The sequence below is a fragment of the Pipistrellus kuhlii genome, unplaced genomic scaffold (assembly GCF_014108245.1).
Source record: "Pipistrellus kuhlii isolate mPipKuh1 unplaced genomic scaffold, mPipKuh1.p scaffold_m20_p_1, whole genome shotgun sequence".
NCBI lineage: Eukaryota > Metazoa > Chordata > Mammalia > Chiroptera > Vespertilionidae > Pipistrellus > Pipistrellus kuhlii.
In genome coordinates this window covers 50,513,428-50,537,581 of record NW_023425404.1, presented here as the reverse complement: position 1 = coordinate 50,537,581, position 24,154 = coordinate 50,513,428, and the positions used below count along the sequence as shown (strand labels likewise).

The 24,154-nt window shown below is 44.4% G+C and overlaps 4 protein-coding genes across 7 annotated transcripts; 2 read left to right on the top strand and 2 right to left on the bottom strand.

Moving 5' to 3' along the window:
* Positions 1-269: 269 nt before the first annotated feature.
* SERF2 (small EDRK-rich factor 2) lies at positions 270-2,182 on the top strand. Of its 3 annotated transcripts, none has more exons than XM_036443849.2 (3): positions 270-399; positions 1,024-1,132; positions 1,822-2,182. In XM_036443849.2, the coding sequence occupies exons 1-3, from the start codon at positions 393-395 to the stop codon at positions 2,105-2,107; spliced, it is 402 nt and encodes a 133-aa protein (XP_036299742.1). In that variant the 5' UTR covers positions 270-392; the 3' UTR covers positions 2,108-2,182. The 3 variants fall into 3 exon arrangements, with proteins under 3 accessions (XP_036299742.1, XP_036299750.1, XP_045439133.1); XM_036443857.2 differs by having other exon boundaries at positions 272-399; positions 1,845-2,182; XM_045583177.1 differs by lacking the exon at positions 270-399 and adding an exon at positions 913-928.
* A 722-nt stretch (positions 2,183-2,904) lies between these two features.
* Positions 2,905-7,806, bottom strand: SERINC4 (serine incorporator 4). The gene is given in 13 exon segments (XM_036443868.2): positions 2,905-3,127; positions 3,129-3,312; positions 3,499-3,649; positions 3,791-3,839; positions 4,279-4,351; positions 4,739-4,865; positions 4,962-5,057; positions 5,230-5,441; positions 5,702-5,795; positions 5,909-5,988; positions 6,561-6,739; positions 6,859-7,035; positions 7,448-7,806. Coding segments are annotated over 13 exon segments (1,554 nt in total). The 5' UTR covers positions 7,550-7,806; the 3' UTR covers positions 2,905-3,097.
* A 14-nt stretch (positions 7,807-7,820) lies between these two features.
* HYPK (huntingtin interacting protein K) lies at positions 7,821-9,358 on the top strand. 2 transcript variants are annotated; one of them, XM_036443833.2, is made up of 4 exons: positions 8,010-8,308; positions 8,614-8,669; positions 9,017-9,068; positions 9,203-9,358. In XM_036443833.2, exons 1-4 carry the CDS (start codon positions 8,030-8,032, stop codon positions 9,296-9,298), a joined length of 483 nt encoding a protein of 160 aa, XP_036299726.1. In that variant the 5' UTR covers positions 8,010-8,029; the 3' UTR covers positions 9,299-9,358. The 2 variants fall into 2 exon arrangements, with proteins under 2 accessions (XP_036299734.1, XP_036299726.1); XM_036443841.2 differs by lacking the exons at positions 8,614-8,669; positions 9,203-9,358 and having other exon boundaries at positions 7,821-8,308; positions 9,017-9,076.
* A 1,168-nt stretch (positions 9,359-10,526) lies between these two features.
* Positions 10,527-24,120, bottom strand: MFAP1 (microfibril associated protein 1). The gene is made up of 9 exons (XM_036443819.2): positions 23,889-24,120; positions 18,044-18,263; positions 16,207-16,336; positions 15,771-15,958; positions 15,134-15,242; positions 14,869-15,029; positions 12,510-12,669; positions 11,281-11,370; positions 10,527-11,190 (listed from the first exon to the last, which is right to left on the bottom strand). The coding sequence occupies exons 1-9, from the start codon at positions 23,971-23,973 to the stop codon at positions 11,008-11,010; spliced, it is 1,326 nt and encodes a 441-aa protein (XP_036299712.1). The 5' UTR covers positions 23,974-24,120; the 3' UTR covers positions 10,527-11,007.
* Between the last annotated feature and the right edge of the window lie 34 nt (positions 24,121-24,154).

Sequence of the window (24,154 nt, the reverse complement as noted above, 5' to 3'; positions counted from 1 at the left end):
CTGTCCTACAGCCCCCACCATTCCCTCCGGGAGAGACGGTCACTGTCCCGAGCCGTCCCCGCATGAGGTCACTGCCACATCACGTGCTCCAGCCCCTGGCAAAACCCGCCCACCCCGTCCACGTGACCGGCCTACTTTCTCCCGCCCGCCCCGCTCGGAAGCCCCGCCCCCGGCTCGCCGGGCCAGCGAACTCCCGCCCCCCGCCCCGGCCCAGGCTTCATCGTGGCCCGAGGCCCCACGTGCTTCCTCCTGCCCAATGGAAGCCGGCGCCGGGCGCCAAGGGGCGGGGCGGAAAGAACGGCTCCGTTACGCCGCGAGAAAGGGGCGGGGCCTGCAACGTCGGAGCGAACGAAGGGACGTAACGGAGGCAGGTCGGAGCCGCTGCCGTCGCCATGACCCGTGAGCGCTGTGCCCCTCTCCTCTGGCCCTTTTCCCCGTGTCCACCCCGAGCGGCGCCGCCGAGTGCCGGCGCGGGCCTCCTCCTGGCTCCCCCAGCGAGGCCCCTTTCCGGGAGCGCCCTTAGCGACCCTCACCCTCGGAGCCCGGAGCCCGGCCCTTGCCCATCGCCACTTCTGGAGAAACACCCGCCCCCCGGCCCGCCCGCACGGGTCCGGCCCAGGGCCTTCTGGACCTCCCGCGGCGTGGGGAGAAGCCCTGAGTTTGGGGGGGAGGCCCAGAGCCCCTTACTCCAAGTCTCGGCCCAGCCCCCACAGGGACCCGGACCGTTCACACACCCCCTCCCCATCTCCGGTCTGGGAGCACACGCCGCCCCGAACCTCCAAACACGCCTCCCCCGGGCCCCTCGGGACGGTCTTTTCTCCACTCTGCAGTTTGCCCTGCCCCGTGGCAGCTCGGCCCCCTTCGCCCCACCCCGCCCCCCATCAGCCTCAGCCCCGGCCTGGGCCGGTGTCGGGACCCGGGGGATGAGGTCTTGGACCCCCACGGTGACCGGGGGAGGTTGGAGAGTCGTCGGTGTGTGGCCGGGAAGGCCCCCGCGGCTCACCGTTCACCTTTTTACTTTAGGCGGTAACCAGCGCGAGCTCGCCCGCCAGAAGAACATGAAAAAGCAGAGCGACTCGGGTAAAGGGAAGCGCCGAGATGACGGGCTTTCTGCTGCCGCCCGCAAGCAGAGGTAGCCCCTGGGAGGGGAGGGACGCTGGTGGGGCGAGAACTTGGGTTGGACCGAGGGTTGGACCAGAAACAGAGAACTATCGGGTCTAGTAATAATTAATGTCGTTTTAAAACATTCGTTTAAAATCTTGCTTGGCTTGACTTGTATTGACATAACCTTCAAACACGTGGTATCTACAGAACGTGTGAAGTGCAATTAACAAGTTTTGCTTGAAAAAGTTTGTCTTTGGTTTGGTTTTTGTTGCAAAACTAGGGCTAAGAAGATGGTGGATGAAGAGCATATTCGGCACTGCATGCTTTACGAGTTCCAATTAGGAAGAAAAGCAAGTGAGGCTGCAAAAAACATCTGTAGTGCTCTTGGTCAAGATGCAGTTAGCGCCAGAAAATGCCAGCGTTGGTTTGAGAAATTTCTCGAGGGAAATTTTTCGTTAGATGACAAGAGTGGTCGAGGCCGTGTGTCTAATTTTGATCAAGAAGCTCTTCAAGCTCTTTTGGTGCAAAATCCTCAAATTACCCAACAAGAGCTTGCGACAACTTTAAATTGTTCACAAAAAACAATGTCCAATTAATTGCGTGCACTTAGGAATACAGCAGCCACACCCTGAAGTTTTGTCTCATCCACGTCCATCTTATCCTTTGTGCCCTACATCCCCCTGCATCTTGTCCCTTTTGCCCTCTGGTACCTCCCAGTGCCCCATCATCTCTACCCCTAGGGACTCGGAGATCATGCAGCAGAAGCAGAAAAAGGCAAACGAGAAGAAGGAGGAACCCAAGTAGCTTTGTGGCTTCGTGTCCAACCCTCTTGCCCTTCGCCTGTGTGCCTGGAGCCAGTCCCACCAAGCTCGCGTTTCCTCCTGTAGTGCTCACAGGTCCCAGCACCGATGGCATTCCCTTTGCCCCGAGTCTGCAGCGGGCCCCTTTTGTGCTTCCTTCCCCTCAGGTAGCCTCTCTCCCCCTGGGCCACGCCTGGGGGTGAGAGGGTTACCACTTCCCAGTGTTTTTTTATTCCTGTGGGGCTCACCCCAAAGTATTAAAAGTAGCTTTGTAATTCCTTGAGCGACTGGTTTGACTGGGGATTTGGGGGGATGGGGATGGAGGAATGGCTGTCCTTTCCCAGAAAAAGGGGAGAGAATGTTAGACCCTAAAAGGTTGTGGATATGTAGCCTGAGTAAAACATCACAGAAAAATCCTTTATTATGTGACAATAAGCGGACAAGTACTCTGGTTATGTGGTAGAGGAATCCATAGGGACTTCTTTTCTGTAATTTTTGTCTTCCACCTAGACCTTAACACCATCCCAAGGATGGAGTTGAGGGCTTAAGAAGGAAGGCTCCAAGACCTAAGTTTATGCCTCTCTTCCTTATTCTTTCTCCATTTGTTTGCCTGCTTGAAAGTTGGCGCAAACATCCTGCTGCTCACCTACTTCCCACAGCCAGCTGCTTTCAGGTGTTCACATTCTCTTCTTTCAGTCCTCGTGGAATGAGGGTGGTTTTTGTCTTCCCACTTCCTTTGACCTCAAGATCAGGATTAAAAGCTGGGGTAGTCTCTCTGTTCCTTTCTTCCTGTGCTCTGGTTTGTTCTGGGGTTCTGGGCTTCTTACATCCCTGTGCCCAGGGCTGAACTGCTTATGCTTCTTTTTATCTCCAAGAGCAGAGCCAAGTATGCCTTCAGTCCCTGTTGATCTTTCCCTGAACCACTGATCTCAGTGCTTCCTGAGCTGTTGACTTAGGAGTTAGCTCTTGAGTTGGGGTGAAGACGTAATGGTAGCTCTAGTGAGTCAGGTAACTGACTAGGGCATTAAGGGTATATTTAGGCACTTTTTCCAATTCAGACACAGTATTGCCTTCAGCCTAAATGAGGTAACTAACTGCCCATTGTGTCCTTGAGGTGTTTGCTTGGCTATACAGCTCTTCTGAATCAAGACTAGGGGCCCAACCTCAAGGAAACCTCAGTGTGTTAAAAATACCTAGAATGGATGTTTGTTATCTGGCGATACTAATACGATGACATTGTTGCCTGAAGATAGGAGGAGGCTTGGGGTTCTGGGTGGGGGACCAACAGAGTGGTGCCAGTAGCAGCCACAGATAGAGGAGTACACAAGCCCAGCATGAGGCAACCTTGACCCAGAAGGTAGCCCAGCTACCCTTGGTGAAGGTCTTTTCCAGTTCTGCTCCCTCATAGCTGTGGAACCAAAGTCTTGTGGTTAGAGAATATGAAGGGCCTCAGCGTTTAGACCTGTCCTACCTTCCCATCAGGTTATGGCAGACCCATGTGAGTCCCCTGGGAACCCTTGGGACTGGCCTTGATTCACTCCCTATAATAGCTAGGTTTTCAGGAGAGTATCCCAGGCCTACTTCCCCATCCTACCTGAACCAGTTGGTAAGGGTAACCATGACATAGAGTGATGCAAGGAAGAAGACGAAGTGGAAGGCAGAATAGCTGTAGGAAAGATGCTGGGCTTTCACTGGAGGAGCTGGAGAGGTCTCTTGATCAGTGGGCCTGGCAGCTCCTCTTTGCCCTGAAGAGAGGGAGGGCAATAGTGCTGCTGAAATACCTCTTCCATCTTCCTCCTCCCCCAGCTTCCTTTGTGAAAGCGCTTAAGGGCTCTGTGACACTGCAGAAATCTACACTTTCTTATGGATCCTCATTTGACACTCACCTTCCTCTGGCTCCACTGTTTCAGGGCAACAGAAACAGAGTGAGGGCTTCTGTAAAACATAAGGCAGCATGATTTGAAATGACTCTGATAAGAATGTGAAGGTATTAACATAGGAAACTCCCTTTCTTTGAAAATAATCTGGTGAAAGAAGTAGAGGCACGCTTGGGTTCAAATGCTAGCTCCAGCATATAACTGGTTATGGTAATTGTGGTAAGATGTTTAATCTGTGCCTCAGTTTCTCCATTTGTAAAATGGAGCAAATAACCTACCTCACAGGGTTGTTGTGAGGATTATATTAAATGAGATTATGTATGTAAAGGAGCACAGTGCCTAGCACATTGTGGGTACTCAATAAAAGGTAATAGCAGCTAGAATCCGAGCTTTCTGGGTAGAGATTGGTAGGATGTGTGTCTGTGTGTGTGTGTGTCTGTGTGTTTGTGTGTGTGGGAGGGGTGGGGCACGGGGGATACTGAACTTTCCATTCTCACCTGGAACTCATAGTTGTAAACCTTGATGATCCACAAGGGCCCAAATACTTCAGCCAGGTAGGAAGCCTCATTGCTGAGAAAGAAAACAGTTCTCAAGCAGATTTAATCAAATAGCGGGAGGGAATTGCTTGATGGCACCTACTGCCAGCTGGTAACTTTTAGGAGGATATTGGGTTCCTAGAACCACTTCCCCAGCCCCCTCACCCCTGATTTAGAAATCTTCACGAGGGCCCTAAAATCTTTGCATGTATTTTTAATTCTCATACTTCCCTTGGTCCCTTTTTCTTACACAGATCATCTGACAAGTGCTATTCTTAGAAACTGTTTCTGTTCATGGGGAGCCTCCCTCTTGTCATGTTTTAAAGTTTAAATAAACACGGTCCCAGACAGTCTGACCATCCCTCCCTGTCCTGGGCATTTTTCCTTCTCTCATACCTCTTCCCTTGACACTTTTACGCACCAAGCAAAAAGCACACAAGCATACATGATGCCAGCACTCAGTACTGCCAGAGAAGTATCTGGTGTTTGGGGTTCCATTTTACTCAGGCCAGGCAGACACAGTGTGTGATTCTGTCCTTGAAGAATTACTGAGAAGGGTAGAAGAAAAGTGGTAAGAACAAAACTAAGTATTTGGCAGGAGCAAAAATAAGGTTTAGCCTGGGGAGACCAGGTCCTATCCTTACCACTCTCTGGAGGTCGGCTGGACAGTGCAGAGAAGGTCAGGTACATGATATAACAGCTGATGATAGAGGCTTGTAGAAGTCCAGAGCGGGGTTGCTCTGGGCGTAATGGGGGTCATTGCTTTAGTCTACAGGGTAGTAATTTCTACCCCCAACCACACTTCTGTTTCCCCACCCTTTGGGAGAAGCAGAGTTGATATCTAGGGAAACTAATGAAATTTGCTAGACTAATGGTCCCCCAAATCTGGAATGTTGCAAGGCATGTACCCACTGAGGCGGAAGCAGGGAGCGATGGAGAGGACGGAGAGGAGGCCACAGAAACAAAGGTGCAGACTGAGCAGCATCTTGTTGAGCAGGCAGCCAAGTGGGTGCGTGTAGTGGTGGAACAGGAACACTGCCGCCATGCCTGCCACGCTGTAGAATCCTAGGGTGGCCAGCAGCATGGCTAGGAACCAGCGGCAGTCTTGGAATGCACCTGTCTGCCTAAGGGTGGAGGTGAGCAGTGGCTTCGGGCTCCAACGCTTTTTTTTAAATTTTATTACATTACCAACTATTCCCCTCTCCCAGAAGACTGTGTTGTGGTTACCCATCCCAACTGGCCCACAGACTTACCAGATTCCTGAGCTTTTTTGTTCAGAAGTTTTGGGACCATGGGCCTGTCACATCCTTGGTTCAACCACACTGGGTCGTCTAATGTTAGACAACATTCCCAGGAAGAGCCTTTAGGGTTATGTGCTCCTTACCAGTTCTTATTCCAGGAATGGGCGAAGGCTGTGATAAGCACCAACTGCAACAGGATGAATGCGAAGCCTCCACAGATGCCAATGTAATGCCAGGCTGCACCAGTGGGAAAATGTGGTTGATCATATTATTACTCCCGGTCTTCTTCCTACCCTCTTTTTCTCAGAAAATCTTTTAACCTACTGATCAGGATATGAAATGGAAGGTACCTGGGAAAAGATGCTCATCAGGGATGCAGAAGGCAACAGCACAGAGACCTAGCAGGAACAGCAGCTTGAGGAGCCAGAAGCTGGTTTGCAGGGGAAGAAAAACAGATTCAAAAGAAAAGGCATAGGAGAGTGGACAGTGCCTATCGAGGAAGGCAAAAAAGAAAGCAAAACTAGGAAAAGGGAGAGAAAAGACAGCTAAATATAGAAAAGGAGTCTTGTGTGAGCGGCTGGTAGCAGGCCCATTGCAGCTTATTCCAAATTCTCTCAGACACCTAAATAACATTTGGACACATTTTACTATTGACATAGGGCTTGCAGATAATCCCACTGTCACCTCCATTTTAGAAACGAAGTTCAGGCCCCAGCCAGGTAGCTTAGTTGGTTAGAGCATCATCCCATTATGCCAAGGTTGTGGGTTCCTTACTAGGTCAGGGCACATACAAGAATCAACCAGTGAATGCATAAATAAACGGAATAACAAATTGATGTCTCTTTCCCTCTCCCATCCCTCCCTCTCAAAATCAATTTTTAAAAATCTTTAAAAAATAAAAAACTACCTGTTTTCTGTCTTTTTACAGTGCTATTATTTCATCTTAGAATTTCCTTTAAGCTTATGCCTACTTCCCTCCCCACCCAAAGAGTACACACAAACCTATTATGCAGCTGTGCTCGACGGCTGGTAGGCGAGTGCAGGTGGACCAGCATCACAGCCTGCAGCAGGTGGAAGGTGGCAGTTCCTGCACAAATTCGGTACACAGCCCCAGAGCCACTGAGCACTGGGCAGTGAGAGTGGCCAAACAGATGGGCACAAAATCCTGAGGGCATCTGGATCTGGAAGGAAGGCAGGTCATCACGCATAGAGAGGTACCTAATTCTCATGGGTATTCACTCATTTGTCCCCAGCCCCCAATCTGAATCTTGTCAGTGCAACCCTATCCCCTCACACTTACACCATTAGCCTTGCCCCAGACCCTCTCCACAACTGTTCTTGACAGCAGCAGGCAGCAGACTGCTGAGGCCCCTACATGGAGGATTGTGTAGGATAGGCGGCTACAAGTGGACTCTGTGAGATGAGGCCACCTAGTATGGCAGCAGCAGGTACTGGGAACGGGCCCACAGCAGGACACCTAGGGATAGAGCAGATGCAGGGCAAGGGTTACATTAATGCATGTGTGAGTTTAAGGCTGAATTCCAAAATTTGCCCTTTTTCTTCCAAGCTATTTGGGATTGACTTCCACTGACATCAACTAGAGCTTTCATCCTAAAATCTTACTACCGGCAGGCCTGAGCAGACCTTCCTAAAAGCCTAAGTCTCTCCTGGTCTCTAACCTTTCCCCAGACTTAAACATCTGATACTGGGAAAAGGTTTAATGACCAGTAATCTTACAAAGAAGCAGAAGGGCCTCAGGGGAAGGAAGGCCTATCATCTTTATTGGCTCCCCTGGGCTTTCTTCCCCAGCTTTAGCCACTATTCCCTTCCGCTTTTCAGATAGCTCTTGTCTAGGAAGCTTTCAAGCCTCTGCCCAAGCACCTTCTCACCTGATAGAAGGGAGGATTCACTCTGACATGGCCGTCTTCACTGCGTTGCTGTGCCAGGCGGAGGGAGGTGCTGGGGCCCGTGATCGCCTTTGCACCCGCCATCCTTATGGCAGATGGAAGGTGGAGGAGAAAATAGCAGCTCTCTTTTGTCCTCAGCCCATTGGACTGCCTCTGTGCCGGGCTGGCCACCCAGTCTAAAACAGGAGGGGAGGAACATCAGGAAAAGAACAGCGGCCTCCAGGATGTGGTGAATGCAAAGGTCCCAGTGAAACTACTTCCTTACATGGACCCTTAGGCCTCTCCGGCCGTCCTTCCTAGATGAGAGAGCAGTATGCCTATGTGGCCTCCTGCGGATTAGCATCCTTAATTGGTTTAGGATTAGACGACCTCAATGCAGCTGGAACAGAATTCCCTGAGAGTGTGCGCGCCGCGGGAGGGTGCTGGAGGGGCTAGGTAACGAGGGGGAAGGATGTGCGGGGGGGTAGGTCTGGGAAAATGCTTTGCAGAAAACAATACAAGCCCAGAAGAAAGTCGGCCAAGCGAACCTCCCTCCTCGCCGAAGCTTCTAGAACCAAAGCATGAATGAAGGCGTGGCCCGGGACTGCCCGCCTCCTCCCCTCCCCCCCGGCGGATGTTGTGGGCGTCACCGGAAGTCGTGTGGCGGGGCGGAGCCTGCGGCGGCGGCGCGGTGGGATCGACATGGCGACCGAGGGGGATGTGGAGCTGGAGTTGGAGACGGAGACCAGCGGCCCCGAGCGGCCTCCCGAGAAGCCACGGAAGCATGACAGTGGCGCGGCCGACCTGGAGAGGGTCACCGACTACGCGGAGGAGAAGGAGATCCAGAGTTCCAACCTGGAGACGGTGAGGCGGCCGGGAGCGGAGGGGGCCCCGACGGAGTAACTGGAAGCCCCGCTCTGGGACCCGGTCACGATGCCGATGGCGGGAGGAGGCAGGAGGGAAGCCGAGCCGTCACTAGACCCGCGGCTTGCGAAAAGGAGCTTGCTGGTGACTGGGTTAAAAGTGGGCTTCGGGAGCTTAGAATTGAATTAAATAAGCCTCCTGATACACTCGCTCTCGTGAATAATACCCCTGCCTCGTATGTTAATGGATTTTTATATTAGGATTTGTGAGTAGCAGAGCAGTAACTAGGTTTGTCTTTCCTGTAGGCCATGTCCGTGATTGGAGACAGACGTTCCCGGGAGCAGAAAGCCAAACAAGAGCGGTAAGTCTTCGGTACTCAGCCAGCCCAGGAGTCGCTCCTTCCCCCAGCAGAAATAAAAACCATGAATAAGCCTTGTAACTTGCACCGTTCTTCAATTCTATCACCAATTCCCTCAGATATAAAGTTTAAAACTTTACTCTCTTGTTGGTAGATGGAAAGGCCTCCTGGCAACACCTGCTGCCTGTCCCAAAGTCTCCTGGGAAGGGGGTAATGTTAAGAGGGTGAAAGTCATTTTGTATTTCCACTCGACTGTTTATCAAGAGTCATTTATTGTAAGGACAACAGGGAATGTCCTTCATGGGAGTTTATGGTGGAGATAGAGGACTAATGCACATGAATATTTGTAGGGAGAAGGAACTGGCAAAAGTCACCATCAAGAAGGAAGATCTGGAGCTGATAGTGAGTAGTGATGCCTAACTAATGAATGGGCAGCGGAGGTTACTTTGCCTAGTTTGGATTGTTTCTTGAAACAAGTAGTATGTTTTGGTGGCACATTAATGCCAGAGGTAATATCCTTGATCCTTTTCCTGCAGATGACAGAGATGGAGATCTCAAGAGCAGCAGCAGAGCGGAGCTTGAGGGAACACATGGGCAACGTGGTAGAGGCTCTTATTGCCCTAACCAACTGATTTGTGCTTCTCAGACCTATCCACTGGATTAACTTATTGCAATAAAGTTGTCTCTTTTTTTGTGCATTTTTATCATTTTGGATCAAATGAAAAATATGTTGGAGTATAACTGAATTTAAGTGATTTTTGCCCTCTCTCTCCTTAAGGAACCTATGTGAAGGATCATTGTAGAAGAGAATCTCATGTTCATATGCACATGCTAGATGGCAGGACAGGCTCATTCATCAGACTAGCTCTCTTTTATTTTTGTATTATTTTTAATTGATTTTAGAGAGAGGAAGGGATGGGGAGAGAAACAGCGACCAATTGATTCCTGTATGAACCCACAACCCGATATGGTTCCCTGAATGGGGAATTGAACCCCACAACCTTTGGGATAACACTTCAACCAACTGCAGCTATAAACACATTCTCAAAAGAATTCCAAGTTTATCCTCATTTTGGCTGTAGGATAATTCTAAGATTGTATTCCCCTCTGACACACACAACAGTGACTTATTCATCTTTAAAAAAATTTTTTTTAATTAATTTCAGAGAGGAAGGGAGAGGAAGACATAAAAACATCAATGAGAAAGTCATTGATTGGCTGCCTCCTGCACACACCCCTGTTGGGGGGGGAGGGGTCCTAGCCTGCAACCCAGGCACATGCCCTGACTAGGAATGGAACCAGGGATCTTCTGTGATGGGATGACACCCAACTAACTGAACCACACTGGCCAGGGCTGCATTTGTAATTTTATTCTAGGACTTTTTAAGGATTTATGAGGGATTTCCTAAAGGGACATTTAAAGGATGTGAACAAACCTAGGCCGCCTTATTTTTTCATGCAATTGAGAAGTAGCCTTCCTGCTGGTTAAATGTCATTTCTGATAATCCCTAGAACTCCTTATGCTCTGCCATGTACATGGTAGTTATGTAGTAAGTGGGAAAATCATGAATTTAACTTGAGCACAATGTCACTACACTAACTCAGCACTGTGCCCTCCTTGATATATGAGCTGGGCAAAGAAGATACTGGTAGGGACTTGGGAGTCCCCATTTTATGGGTCAACTTTTGTTCTATAAACATAAGAAGGCAAGGACAACCATCTATGTATTTGCTCACAATAAATTGTGTCACTAAGAAAGTGTGAAACATCGTTTGCCTGACAATTTCCTGACTTTATTTTAGTTAACAGATAGATGCTTAATAGCCTGCACATTATTTTCCAATATGAAGCTCAAAAAGTCATGTGATTCTTTTATTTATTGATATGTACATAAATGGATTTAAAAAGTACATTCACCTAGAAAAATTGACTCGAGCCAAAATGGTAAATCAGGTTTCAATGAGCTCAGGTTTCCTGTAAGGTAGAAGTGATGCACTGTCCATTTACATGACTATATTTCTGACCCAAGCTATGGGCTGGGGAAAAACTTGAAACAGTCCCAAGTAAATTTGGGAAGTGAGAGCAATGATGAAAACGACGATTTCTCAGAAATAATTTTAAGTGGGGGTAATCCTACCTGGATAGTGCTGTTTATGTGGGTTTCTCAGCATGAGTCCAAACCGCACAAAGCACCTTCCAAAACTGGGTTCCCCAGTATCACAAGTATGGCAGTAGGGCCAACAGGCTGGATACACAGCCCATGTAAATAATAGTGAAAGCAAAGGACCAGACACTGAGACTTGCCCTTGTGTCCCACAGCTGATGATAAGTAGTTGACCTTTAAGTAGTTTTTCGCTTCTTGGCAGATGGCCTTTCAAATACATCTCGTACCCCAGCTGCCTTTTGTTTAAAGAACTTTGTGTTCTGGGCACTCTCTTGGCCCCATGCTGAATCAAAGGAGGTGGTGTCCTGATCCACAAGGTGGGTATACTTGGTACGACCAGATCGCCCAAAGTTCTTGACCTGAGGGAAGGATAGGAGATGAGTCATACTAACAAACATTATGTCCCAGCCCTCAATGTTACTTTTCTCTCATGTTAAGGTACCCCATACCTGCATGACTTTGGGAAGAATTGTTTTGTTGAAATGATCCTCCAGGGTAGGTGCGCTGAAATCTCTCTTGTATACTTCTTCATCCTCATCCTGTAGAAAAGAGTCTTTTCAATCTTGTGGTTTTATTTCCCATACATTCAAACCACAAATTTATTAAACTATGATGAGGGGTACAAAGAAAGCAGGAGGGATAAAACCTTCAAGAGCTTACATCTTGATATGACATTCCTTTTCCCCCTCATGTTGTCTTTTTCTTCCTAAGTGTAGACATTTACTGAAGGTTGGCTATATTCTCTCAACTATATTCATTCACTCATATGACTAACTCTGTTACAAGCCTTTCAAATCTCTGATTCTGAATTTTTTGTAGATACAAAATAATTTCTATCCTCTTTCTAAAAATAGTTTTAAAAATTATATCTAATGCTAATCCAAATAATTTGGAATAAATCACCTTATATAGGATTAACAGGTTGATATTTTGATCTTGGTAAGATGATGGCATTATACATAGTGGTTAGATAATTAACCACTTTTAAAAAATATATATATATTTTATTGATTTTGTACAGAGAGGAAGGGAGAGAGATAGTCAGAAACATCAATGAGAGAGAGTCATCGATCAGCTGCCTCTTGCACACAACCAGGTACATGCCCGCAACCAAGGTACATGCTCTTGACGGGGAATCGAACCCGGGACCTTTCAGTCCCCAAGCCGATGCTTATCCATTGAGCCAAACTGGTCCCGGCTAACCACTTTTTTTGTTAGTTAGGCTTAGTAACTTTCTGTCAGCTCAGAATGAAGTGAATTAAACTGTTGCCATGCAAGTATGAGTTCATGTAAAGCTATTTGCAGAACCTATTTTATGCATAACCAAAATGCAAAAGTCAGTTATGAATAATATCTAAGTGATTTTGGTACATAAATAGTCTAGTATCTATATAGATCACCACCTCTCTATTTCAGTTCCTCAATTCTAACACATCATTTCCTTCTCCTGGGAGTTGGGGCTAAAAGAAAAAATAGTTGCTGCAACTTTTAAAATCCTTTTACCAATACTTTGGATTCATATTCTTCAGAGACTTAAAAAAGCAAATGAGAAAGCTGACCACTGGCAAGTGGAAGTAACATTCCAGAACCAGTTTATTCTTGAGGGGAAAATAGATTTCAAAGCGTCTGAGTTATTTGAGTTATTTCTATTGCCCAATTTTCCCTTTTCCCCTCTTACCATGAAGAAGGCACCCCGGTGATAATACTTCTGTAAGAACTTGTATTTGCCCTTCACAGCTTTGTTGGTAATAACTTTGCCATTTGCACGGAGCTCAGCTCGCCTCTCTTCCTCAGTCAGATTTCGCATGCGTTCAATTTCTGCTTTCTCCTTCTCAAGTCTGTCCAGAGAACAAACTTATTAGTATCATTCCAGCTTCAGAAAGACCTAATTATCAGATTATAACATAGCATTGTTCACCTTTTTTTTTGTTAATCCTTACCTGAGGATATTTTTCTCCATTGATTTTCAGAAAGAGTGAAAGTGGAAGGAAAGAGAAAGAGAGAAAACATCGATGTGATAGACACATCGATTGGGTGCTTCCCCCATGGAATTGAAACTTCGACCCTTTGGTACTTGGGCCAACGCTCTAACCACTTAACCACAGTGGCCAGAGAGTTCAACTTATTAAAATTTTTTACTTCTCACCCAAGGATATTTTTCCATTTATTTTTAGAGAGAGTACAGAGAGGGGAAGAGACATAGAGAAACATCAATGTGAGAAAAACACATCAATTGATTACCTCCCGTACACACTCTTGACTAGGACTGGGGATCGAGCCTGCAACTGAGGTATGTGCCCTTGACTTCAAACCCAGGACCCTTTAATCTGCAGGCCATACTCTCTAGGGCTATTCAGTTTTTTAAGAGAGGAAAGGAGGGAAAGAGAGAAACATCAGTTGCCTCCCATACACGCCCTGACTGGGACTGAACCCAAAACCTGGGTATGTGCCCCAACTGGGAATTGAATCCGAAACCCTTTGTTGCACAGGATGACACCTCAACCAACTGAGCCACACCAGCCAGGGCTATTCACCTTTTAAAATTCTCGTCATTGCCTGTTAGGAATCGAGTAGGGGTTCAAAAAATAAAAAGGCGAGGTGGTCTTCATTATGCTTGCAAGATCAGATATTATGAAGTGCCAAAAGTTGATTCTATTCCTTTTTTTTTTTTGCGATTTAGACATACTGTTATTGCTTGATTTTATAACATTACTAATTCCCCTACCCTAAAAAGCCTCTTAGCGTAAAAAAAAAATTTTTAAATCAGAATTTAAAATAACTGTGCAACACTTAATATGTGCTTACATGTCACAAACTAAGGATTATCATCATTAATTAGATTGAAGTGACCTTTGTGGGTGGGGAGAATCACAGATTCCCTTTCTCCATAAAAATGCAAAAAAACCACAAAATTTTGCATACAATTTTAAAGGGTACCTGGACTCCATGACTCCATGAAGCACAAGATAAAAACCTTAGAAACTGCTGGCTGAGGATAGAATCTTCTGTTGATGGTTTCCCACTGTAATCTGGGATTGCTCTTTTAGTCCTAGTAATTTTCAGGAATGGGTATGCAGCTCAGAAATGATTCTGCTCTAACTTAGTGAGTGTATAGATTACTTAAGTGTCAAAAATTTCTTCCCCTCACAATATGCATGCCCCTTTGCAGAAATGATATGTGAGTCTCAAAAGATCTTGCCAACTTCCACCTTTGTTCTCTTGAAATACTGCTGTAAGAGTGTTACGTAAGGAAGCCAGTCTAGTCTATTGAAGAAGGAGAAGTGAGGCATCTTAGCTGATAGTCCACCCAATTACCAGACATGTGAGTGAAGCCATTCTGGACTTTCTGGCCTAGTTATCCTCTAGCTTGATGCAACTACGTAAGAGATCCCAGATGAAACTAGCAGAAGTACTGTTTGGCCAACCCTCAAAATTGTGAGAAATAATAGATTGCTTTGAGTTACTTAATTTTGGATTGGGCTGTTATGCAACAATAATAACCGATAACAGTGAATAACTTTTGTGCATCTACTAGGAAAGTAAAGGGATTATTAGCGGGCACTTTATCATGGAGAAACACTGACAAAAGTGTTCCTTTTCCTGGTTTTTATTCTAACAGCCACATTCCAATTATAGAAACTTACCCAGTTGCAGAAATCTTAAAGAAAGCTAGAATGGCCCTGACGAGTTTGACTCAGTGGATAAAGCGTTGGCCTATGGACTGAAAGGTCCCAGGTTCGATTCCAGTCAAAGGCATGTACCTTGGTTGTGGGCACATCCCCACTGGGAGGTGTGCAAGAGGCAGCTGATGGATGTTTCTCTCTCATCAACATCTCTAACTCTCTATCCCTCTCCCTTCCTCTTTGTAAAAAAGTTAAAAAAAAAAAAAAAAAATATATATATATATATATATATATATATATTAAAAAAAAAAAAAAAAAAAAAGCTAGAATGGAATCCCAAATAGGTATTGAGCTTCAATACTATTCTAGGGACCTGTGTCATTAGCAGTATTAAATTTTAGGATCAGTACTCACGCTTCTCGATCTTCTCTGTCCCTCTTGATTCTCTTTAGTTCCCGAACTTTCCAGGCCTCATATTCCTCCTCATCATTCTCATCGTCAGTATTCAGTGCATCCAGTGCAGCCAGGGACCGCTTGTTTTCCTCCAGCTCTTTTTTGGTCTCCTCTTCTACAATCTGGATAGGGAGAAAAATTCAACTGTCTGACTTCCTTATTCTTCTCAGACAAACCTAAGTACAACACTCTCCTTGCACTCAATCCTCACAGCCACTCCCAGTACCTTGAGTGTATACTTGCGCCTCTCCTCAGCCATGCGTTTAGCCTCCTGCTCCAGCTCCTTCTGTTTCAATGCTTCAGCCTCACGTTCTTGAACTGTTACTCGGTCCTTCCTGTGGTACAGAGGTCCTGTTAATTTCCCAAAGCTCTTAGAGTGAAGCTCTGTTCTTCTAAATCAAGTCCTGTCCAAATCAGACAAAGCCAAACAATTTCCGGCTCTATTATTTGCAAAGAGCAAAAAATGGGAGTCATACCAGGTTTTCAGAGCATCAAAACTCCATTCATCTTTGAGAACTGCCTGAATAGCAAAGAACCTGACAGACTGTAAGTAGTAGGATTTCTAGCCATGAGGAAAGGAATAGGAATTTGCTCTTTAAGCTTAATTTTGTGCTTAAAATTATATAAGCTCTTGGGCAGCTATGTACCCTTTAACAGAGTATATACCTGAGAAGATGTGAAAACAAACTCATACTCTGCAAACACCAAGATATTCCTCAGCAAATCCCACACAGAGCTAGGGCACTGGGCAGAAGACTTTCCCTTAGTGCTTACATTTCAGAAGAGCATAGGAGAGAGGCTTCTCTCTTCAGACCTAGAAAGTGGAAACTTGTGGGTTCAGGACCGGTTTGTGAGACACTTACTTTCGAATGAAGACCGGCTTAAGGCGAGGCTCCATCTCATCTTCACTGTCTGTGTACTCTTCATACTCAGACTCTGACTCTGACTCCTCCCCAGAACGTCCCTCATCTTCCACTTCCATGACTTCCATCTCTTCATTTTTTCTCTCCTGTGCTCGCTGACGCATCATGCCACGGCGCCGCTCTATTTCCTACCAAGTCACATGTCCGAGTCAGTAAGCCAAATGGCCCGTGGCTGTTTATTTTCCCCTCATCAAGCTCAACAAATTGTGATCTGAGTAAATGCAACTTATCAGTAGTATATCTATCCCCAACTGAGAATCCTGGATCAGAGTTCTGCCAAAAGCAGCAATCTTGTGCCTTCAGGGCCTCAACAAAGGAGCATAGGCCCCAACTCTTTCTTGTACCCAGAAGAACTTCCCATTTTACTCTACCATACCTCATCATCAATTTCTTCTTCCTCCTCCTCACTGCTATCTTCTCGTTCCATGCGCCAAGCATCTCCTTCTACTTCTGAGTCACTTTCTCCTACCACTTCAGGTTCCACTATTTTCCGATGTCGAGCCAATCTGAAAAACAGCATCTGCAAGTGTAGCGTCAATGCTGTAAGAACACAGGGGCTCCACCACTTTTCTTCAGTCACAGAGCACCTGGACATTGTTGCTTTTATTAATACTGAAGTCTTGAGATGGGCAAACTGAAGTGCCCATTAAAGAAACTAAAGTGTCAGACAAAGAGTCAAGTTGGATCTAAAACATTAAATGTATGAGGCATTCTAGGGCACTGCAACAAACTTATATAGGCGCACTGGGCTATATATACATATACATACACACACGCACACACATATATGTATGCACACATGCACATACCTGTGTGTGTGTGTGTATCCCCTTATTTCTCCCATTGACTCCTTATAGCCAGCCCCAGCCCTCCACCCCCACCACCCAATATCTGTCAGGAAATATTTTAAAGCTCAAAGTAGTTCACAGTTTCAACATTAGATCAAATTGTTTCCTTTCAATGACATCTTTGTGAAAATAGGATTTTGATCACTACTGTGACAAAAAGCAAGTACCACATGAAAATCAATATGGAACAGAAAATGAGAGTGATAGCACCAAGCTGATTCCAAGGTTTGAGAGGTTGCCAGTCCAAGGGGCACATAAATCCTACTAGTAACTGTGGTTCTGAAAAATGAAGTAAAAACTATTTTTCTTTTATGTGTATTACTAGGAGCCCAGCACATGATTTGAAATCGTGTGGCGCCGCCCACCCTCCAGTCACCAGTCCGGCCCTGCCTCCCTCTCCGGCCCTTGTAGCAGTGTGGCCGCTGCTGATCAGGTCCTCCCCGAGCACAGGAGTGAGAAGGTCCCTGCTGACCAGCGCGCACAACCTTCTCCTGTCCGGTCAACTCATTACACTGTCCTGATTAATTAGCATATTTCTCTATTGTATACACACACACACACACACACACACACACACAAATTTTTTTTCAAATGGCCAAGTTATTAGGACTTAAGTATATATTAAATTTTTGGATCTAACTAAATAAAATAAACAGACATAAAATAAAATAAATATCCACTGGTTGCCTCCCTGGGTGTAGGGGTTCTGTGAAAATCTTCCTGAGGCAATATGAGCTGTGAAAGTTCAGGACCTCGACCTACTCTGTAAGGTAATGTCTCAGTCAACACACAGCATACAAAATCCCTGCTGGGAGGCTCCCTTTCCTACACGAGACCATTCATCAGATCATTTTTCTTATTTCAATGTCATTTCCTCTCATTAGCCTTTAGAATAAGTGGATAAAATAAACATCTCAACTCTTTTATAAAACATCTTTGTGTTAAAAAAAGATGTGTTTTGTTGTGTGTGTTTTTTTTTGTTTTTTGTTTTTTTAACACAAAAGGATATTTTGTTTTGTTTTTCCATCTCAATAAACCAACCAATGTTCTGTGTTTTCTATTCCCTTAATGAGTTAACTTGGGCCTTTGGAACAGAGGTAAGTTGCTGTGGACATACAACTCAATGGTTGTATGTCTTTGATCATTTTCCTAAACCCTTTGTACCTCTGTTTCCTCATTTGTAAAATGGATATCACAATAAGGTAATTGTGTGGATTATAAGAATTAGTAAATGTAATGTACTTGAAACAGTATCTGGTACTTGGAACAGTTCCTGGCACATAATAATTATTATTCAAGTATAAGCTATTATTATTGTTGTTATTAACTTGTTGCAGTCCAGTGAAACATAACGGTGGCTGTTACCTCTCTTCCACATCTTCACTAATGCGGTTCTGCAAACGTCGCAGTCGAGGATCGCTAGATGAATCCTCCTCCTGCTCCTCAGGTTCTGCTTCTTGTTCTTTGGCTTTCTTAATGAACTGAAATTCTTCATCCTCCTCATCGGAGGACTCCATAGGAGCATAGTCTGGCCTCTTTCCTGATACATAACGTTTCACCTTCACTTTTTCCATCGAAATCTCACCTGGGTGAAAAAGAGAACTTAGGTTTCAGTAGCCTCTTTCCCAATGTCCTTCAACCACTGGCCTTTGCAGGTGGAACCTATGTTACTTGTAAACAAGAGTTTAGGAAGGAGAAGACAAGAGCCACTACCCAACCATCTATTCATCTGATGGTTTTTTCCTCCAAAAGCCAAGTCATGGGAAGGCCTTCTTGTGATTACCAACACTAATGATAACCAGGCCCAGCTTGGGTACAATGAAGCAGTGAAAAAACTGACGAAAGTCTCTCCAAGCTGGCAGGCTATGGCCATCACAAATGGATGCTAGTCTATCTTAACTATACCTTTTTATAAATTATTCATAACAGTGCCTAACACACAGTAAACGTAGCTTAAGTGGGAACATAAAATGCTGCTCAGTCATCTTCTTTTAGTTCTGCTAGGATTTTCCATGACAGCCTTCATAATATATTCCCACATAACTAAATTTTCTAATGTTATCTATTTCTACCTTCTTTTCCCTTCTGAACTATTAAGCCTGCAGTAGATTTTCTCTTTTACCAATATCAACAATTCTAGTAAACAGAGAGTGAAAACTAACCAACATATTTTATAAGGTGAAAATAAGCTTGGCAGCCAAAGTGGACAGTTCAAAAAGGATTCATTTATGATCATAGATACTAAAATACTAAATAATATAATAGCAAAGGTATTCCAGCAATTTTTGTAAAAAGCAACAAAACAAAACTCTAAGCCTTTGTGACCTAAAAGGATTCAGCCTAAGACTACAAGGATGACTTAATCTTAGAAAATTAATGGGGGGAAAGTATTATACAATTTAAAGTTTTATGTTTAATTTTAATATATAATTATTATTACTTTTTGATAATCCTCACCCGAGAATATTTTTTCCATTGCTTTTCAGAGATAGTGAAAGGAAGAGGAGGAGGGGGGGTTAGAGATAGATAGATAAACATTGATGAGAGAGAAACACATCCACTGGTTGCCTCCCTGGGGACGGGGAGCAGGTACCTACTCAGGTACCTGCCTTCGACTAGGCCTCAAACCTGGGGCCCTTTGGTGCATGGCTGATGCTCTAACCATTAAGCAACACCAGCCAGGGCTAAAGTTTACATATTTAAAGAGCCATAATCTTAACAATAGATACAGCAAACATTATACTTAATAAAATAATAAAATATTGAAGCATTCCAAAAAACAGTGGGCATTTCTATGTTGTCAATATTACTCCTTCTAGACTGGTTGGCATGGCTCAATGTTGAGCACTGATCTAGGAACCAGGAGGTCACAGTTCAATTCCTTGTCAGGGCACATGCCTGGGTTGTAAAGTTGATGTAGGATCCTACCTATACACAAATTGCGTGCACCGGGCCTCTAGTCCTATATCCTAATCCTATATAATAAAGATATAATATGTAAATGGTCATTATGCCATAAAGCGTAATGACCAACCACGTAATGACCAGATTATGGATCAGCAGGAGGTGGGGCAGCGAGCTACAAGCAGGCAGTGGAGAGCTACAGGAGGAGGCAGGGCAGCAAGCTATGAGGGGGGAAAGAGGAGCTATAGGAGGGTGGGACAATGGGTGGAGAGCTACTGGAGGGCAGCAGCAAGCTACTGGTGCACAGATTCATGCGCAGGGCTACCAGTATAGTATAGGATTCCAAATATATAACATTCTGGAAAAGGAAAAATTATGAAGACAAAAGATCTGTGGTTGCCAGTAGTTGACTGTGGAGGAGGGATGAATAGGCAGAGCACAGAGGATTTTTTAGGGCAGTGAAAATACTGTGTACAACACCATAGCAATGGCTATGTCATTATACATTTGTCCAAACCCATTGCATGTACAACAACAAGAGTGAATCTTTAAAAAAAAAAAAAAAAAAATTATTGATTTCAGAGAGGAAGAGTGAGATAGAAACATCAATGATGAGAATCACTGATGGTCTGCCTCCTGCATGCCCCCTATTGGGATCGAGCCCACAACCCACTCATGTGCTCTTGACCTTGACTTGGATTGAACCTTTGGGACCTTTCAGTGCCAAAGGCTGACATTCTATCCACTGAGCCAAACCAGGTAGAGTGAATCTTAATGTAAACTATGGACTTTGGGTGATTATGACATATCAGTGTAAGTTCATCAATTGTAACAAATGTATTATTCTGGTGCGAGAGGCTCTGCATGTGTTGGGGAAGGCTATCTTTCCCCCAATTTTGCTGTGAACATAAAATAGCTCTAAAAAAATAAAGTCTTAACTAAAAATGGAAGAATAGCCCAGCTGGAATGGCTCAGTAGTTGAGTATCGACCTATGAACCAAGAGGTCACAGTATGATTCCTGGTCAGGGCATATGCCATCCCCAGTAGGGGGTGTGCAGGAGGCAGCCAATCAATGATTCTCTCTCATCACTGATGATTCTCTCTCTCCCTCTCCTTTCCTTTCTGAAATCAATAAAAATGTTTTTTTGTTTGTTTGTTTTGTTTTTTTAAAGAAAGTAAGGTGGGGGCGGGAAAGGTTTTTATATAAATTGCAAGAAACATTTAATGTTAGATTAAAAAAATATATATATATATTATTGATATTTTACAGAGAGGAGGAAGGGAGAGAGACAGAGAGCTAGAAACGTTGATGAGAGAGAAACATCGACCAGCTGCCTCTTGCACACCCCCTACCGGGGATGTGCCCGCAACCAACGTACATGCCCTTGACCGGAATCGAACCTGGGACCCTTCAGTCCGCAGATCGATGCTCTACCACTGAGCCAAACTGGTTTCGGCAAATTGCAAGAAACATTTAAATTTAAAGTAATTAAAACAATGTCAGCCTGGCTGGCATGGCTCAATGGTTGAGCACTGACCTATGAACCAGGAGGTCAGGTTCGATTCCAGTCAAGGGCTCATGCCCAGGTTACAGGCTCGATCCCCAGTGTGGGGTGTGCAGGAGGCAGCTGATCAATGATTCTCTCCCATCACTGATCTGATGTCTCTCTGTCTCTCTCTCTCTCTTCCTCTCTGAAATCAATAAATATATTTAAAACAAAAACAAAAACACACAAAAAAAACATGTCATTGACTTAGAAGGTACACAGAGACCAATGGAACAGAGAAGATGACAAAGAAACTTATATAAGAACTTGGTATATTAGAGACATGACATTAAAAAGCAATGGAGCCCTGGCCCATGTGGCTCAGTTGATTTGAGTGTTGTCCTGTGCATTGAAGGGTCATGGGTTCAATTCCCAGTCAGGGAACATATATGAGTTTCGAATTCAGTGCCTGGTTGATGTTTCTCTCTCACATTGATGTTTCTGTTTCTCTCTCTCTCCCCCTTCCCCTCCTCTCAAAAAAAAAAAAAAAAATCAATGAAGGCATATCTTCAGGTGAGAATAAAAAAAAAATCAATGAAGGCATATCTTCAGGATTGGGTAGTCACACAATGGACTAGTAGGGACTACTGGCTGTCAGATATACAGTAAAATTAGCTCTGACACCCACACACAAAATATTCTGGATGGATTAAAGATCTAAGTGTGAAAAACCTATATTAAATATATACATCCCTATTAGACTGTAGGCTCCTTAAAACAAGAGTCTGTATTGCAAAATTGTGTATTCAATACTACTTAGAATATGCAAACACTAAGATGAAAGAAAATCTGCCCATCCAGGATGGTTCAGAGGTTGAGCATCGACCCATGAACCAAGAGGTCACCTGTTGATTCCTAGTCAGGGCACATCCCCAGGAGGGAATGTGCAAGAGGCAGGTGATTGATGTTTCTCTTTCATTGATATTTCTCTATCTCTCCTTTCCCCTTCCCTAAAACCAATAAAAATTTTAAAAAGGTGATAGAAAATCTTTGTAATTTTAATATCTATGACCTTAGGGTAGGAAATAATTTCTTAATATACTGAACAGAACCATAAAAGATAAAATTGATAAATCTGGTAACACTAAAATTAAAAACACCTGTGTAACAGACGACTAAAGTTTCAAGACAAGCCAAAACCAAAACAAAGCAGGGGGAAATACTATTTGGGAAGTAAAAAACAAATCAAGTAGAAAATGAGTAAATGACAGAACTAGGTAATTCATAGAAGAAAAAAATCTAGAGCTGAAAAATGTATGAACAAGATGCCTAGTCTCACTAATAATCAGGGAATTGCAAATTAAACTAATAAGATATTTCACACATTCATTAGATTGAGCAAAAATTTTAAACTTTGATGAAATCAAATGTGTGGGGATGAGCTCCTCATGCTCTCACAACCCACTGTGGAGAACAGAACAAGTGGTAATAGGTAAAGTTGATGATGAACTTGTAGGAGTCTACCCTAGAGAATTCTTACACAGGCGCACTACAGAGGTATGTTTAAGAGTGATAATTGCAACACTGTAATAGGAGAAAACAACAAAATTGCCAGTAGGACATAAACTGGTATAAGTATACAATGGAATTCACAAACCCGGTTAAAAATGAATGAATTAGATCTATATATCCAAAAGAATCTTCTCAAAAGCCATGTTTAGTTTTTTGTTTTTGTTTTTAAAAGGCAAGTTACACCACAGATAATAAATACAAAAGAATTCTTATTTCCCAAAATCCTTATTGAAAAACTGACTCTCTGACTCCCAAAATAGATAACATGTTTCTTCTGCCATCTGCACTCATTAGAATCCTACCCATCCTTTAACGGTCAAAGTGAATGCCATTTTCTTCAAGAAGCTTTCGATTACCCCAATCTGAAGAAATTATTCCTTCTCTGCTCTCACAGGGCTTGGTATTACCTATGTGACAGGTATCACAGGTCTGAAAGATCTGTTTTTTTTTTTTTTTTGAGTGTCCCAAATCTACTCGACTATGAGTTCCTTAAGGTTAGGGGAACTATCTTACACAAGTTTGCATTCATTTTTAATTTTTATCGATTGAGTTTATTTAAAAAATTTAAAAAGTTTATTGCTTTTAGAGAGAGAGGGAGCGGGAGGGGGAGGACGAGGGGGAGAAAGACGGAGAAAATCAGAGACAGAGCTGGACATTGCTTTGTTATTCCACTTATGTGTGCCCTAACCGGGACTGAACCGCAATCAAGGCGCAACTAACCACTGCACTACCCGGCCAGGACTACAACTTTGTATTCAATTTAATAAATACAGTCATTGCTTTTGTTTAAAGTTTAAAAAGTTTAATAAGACATGGTTCCTGCCTCAAGGAGATTATGAGTGTATGATGTAGAATTGGGAAACAGACACGTAAATAATTATGATGAGCTATAATAGCACTACAGAGTGTTATGGATAACGAAAGAGGGATTATATCCCGCATACAGCCTTGAAAACAGTAGGCATTCACTTTGTACTAATCCATGACATTGGTGGAGACCAAGGAAAGAGGGATGCTTGTCGCAATTAAGGGCAGTTAACATAGAGAAACAAGAAGATGGAAGTATTTTCCCCTAGGCAACGCGATAGGGTGCGAGTTTGATGGGGGAAAGTCGAAGACATAGGGGGTTAGGTTTTAAGGGTCTGCGGGGTTGGGAGGGGGGTGAGGGGTGGGCCCGGAGGAGGGTTGGAGTGTGTGCTGGGGAAGGAAGGGGAAGATCCGATTGGAAAACGGCTCAGCACCGTACCTTTCTCATTGCGAACCGGGACGGCCCCAGCCGTGGACTGAATGGGCGGCTGCTTCATGAGTGCGCTTGGGACCGACATGTTCATGGCGGCGGCAGTGCTCCGGACACTTCCCTGATTCCAGATAGTAAACGGCTACCAACGGCAAAACAAAAATCTTTCCTACTAGAGGCCCTGGATGTTGCACTGCGACTGACGGAAACACAGCTTAAGGTGGGGCTAGAGAAACCGGAAGTGTGTCACCAGGGGATTGTGGGATTGTGGAGGA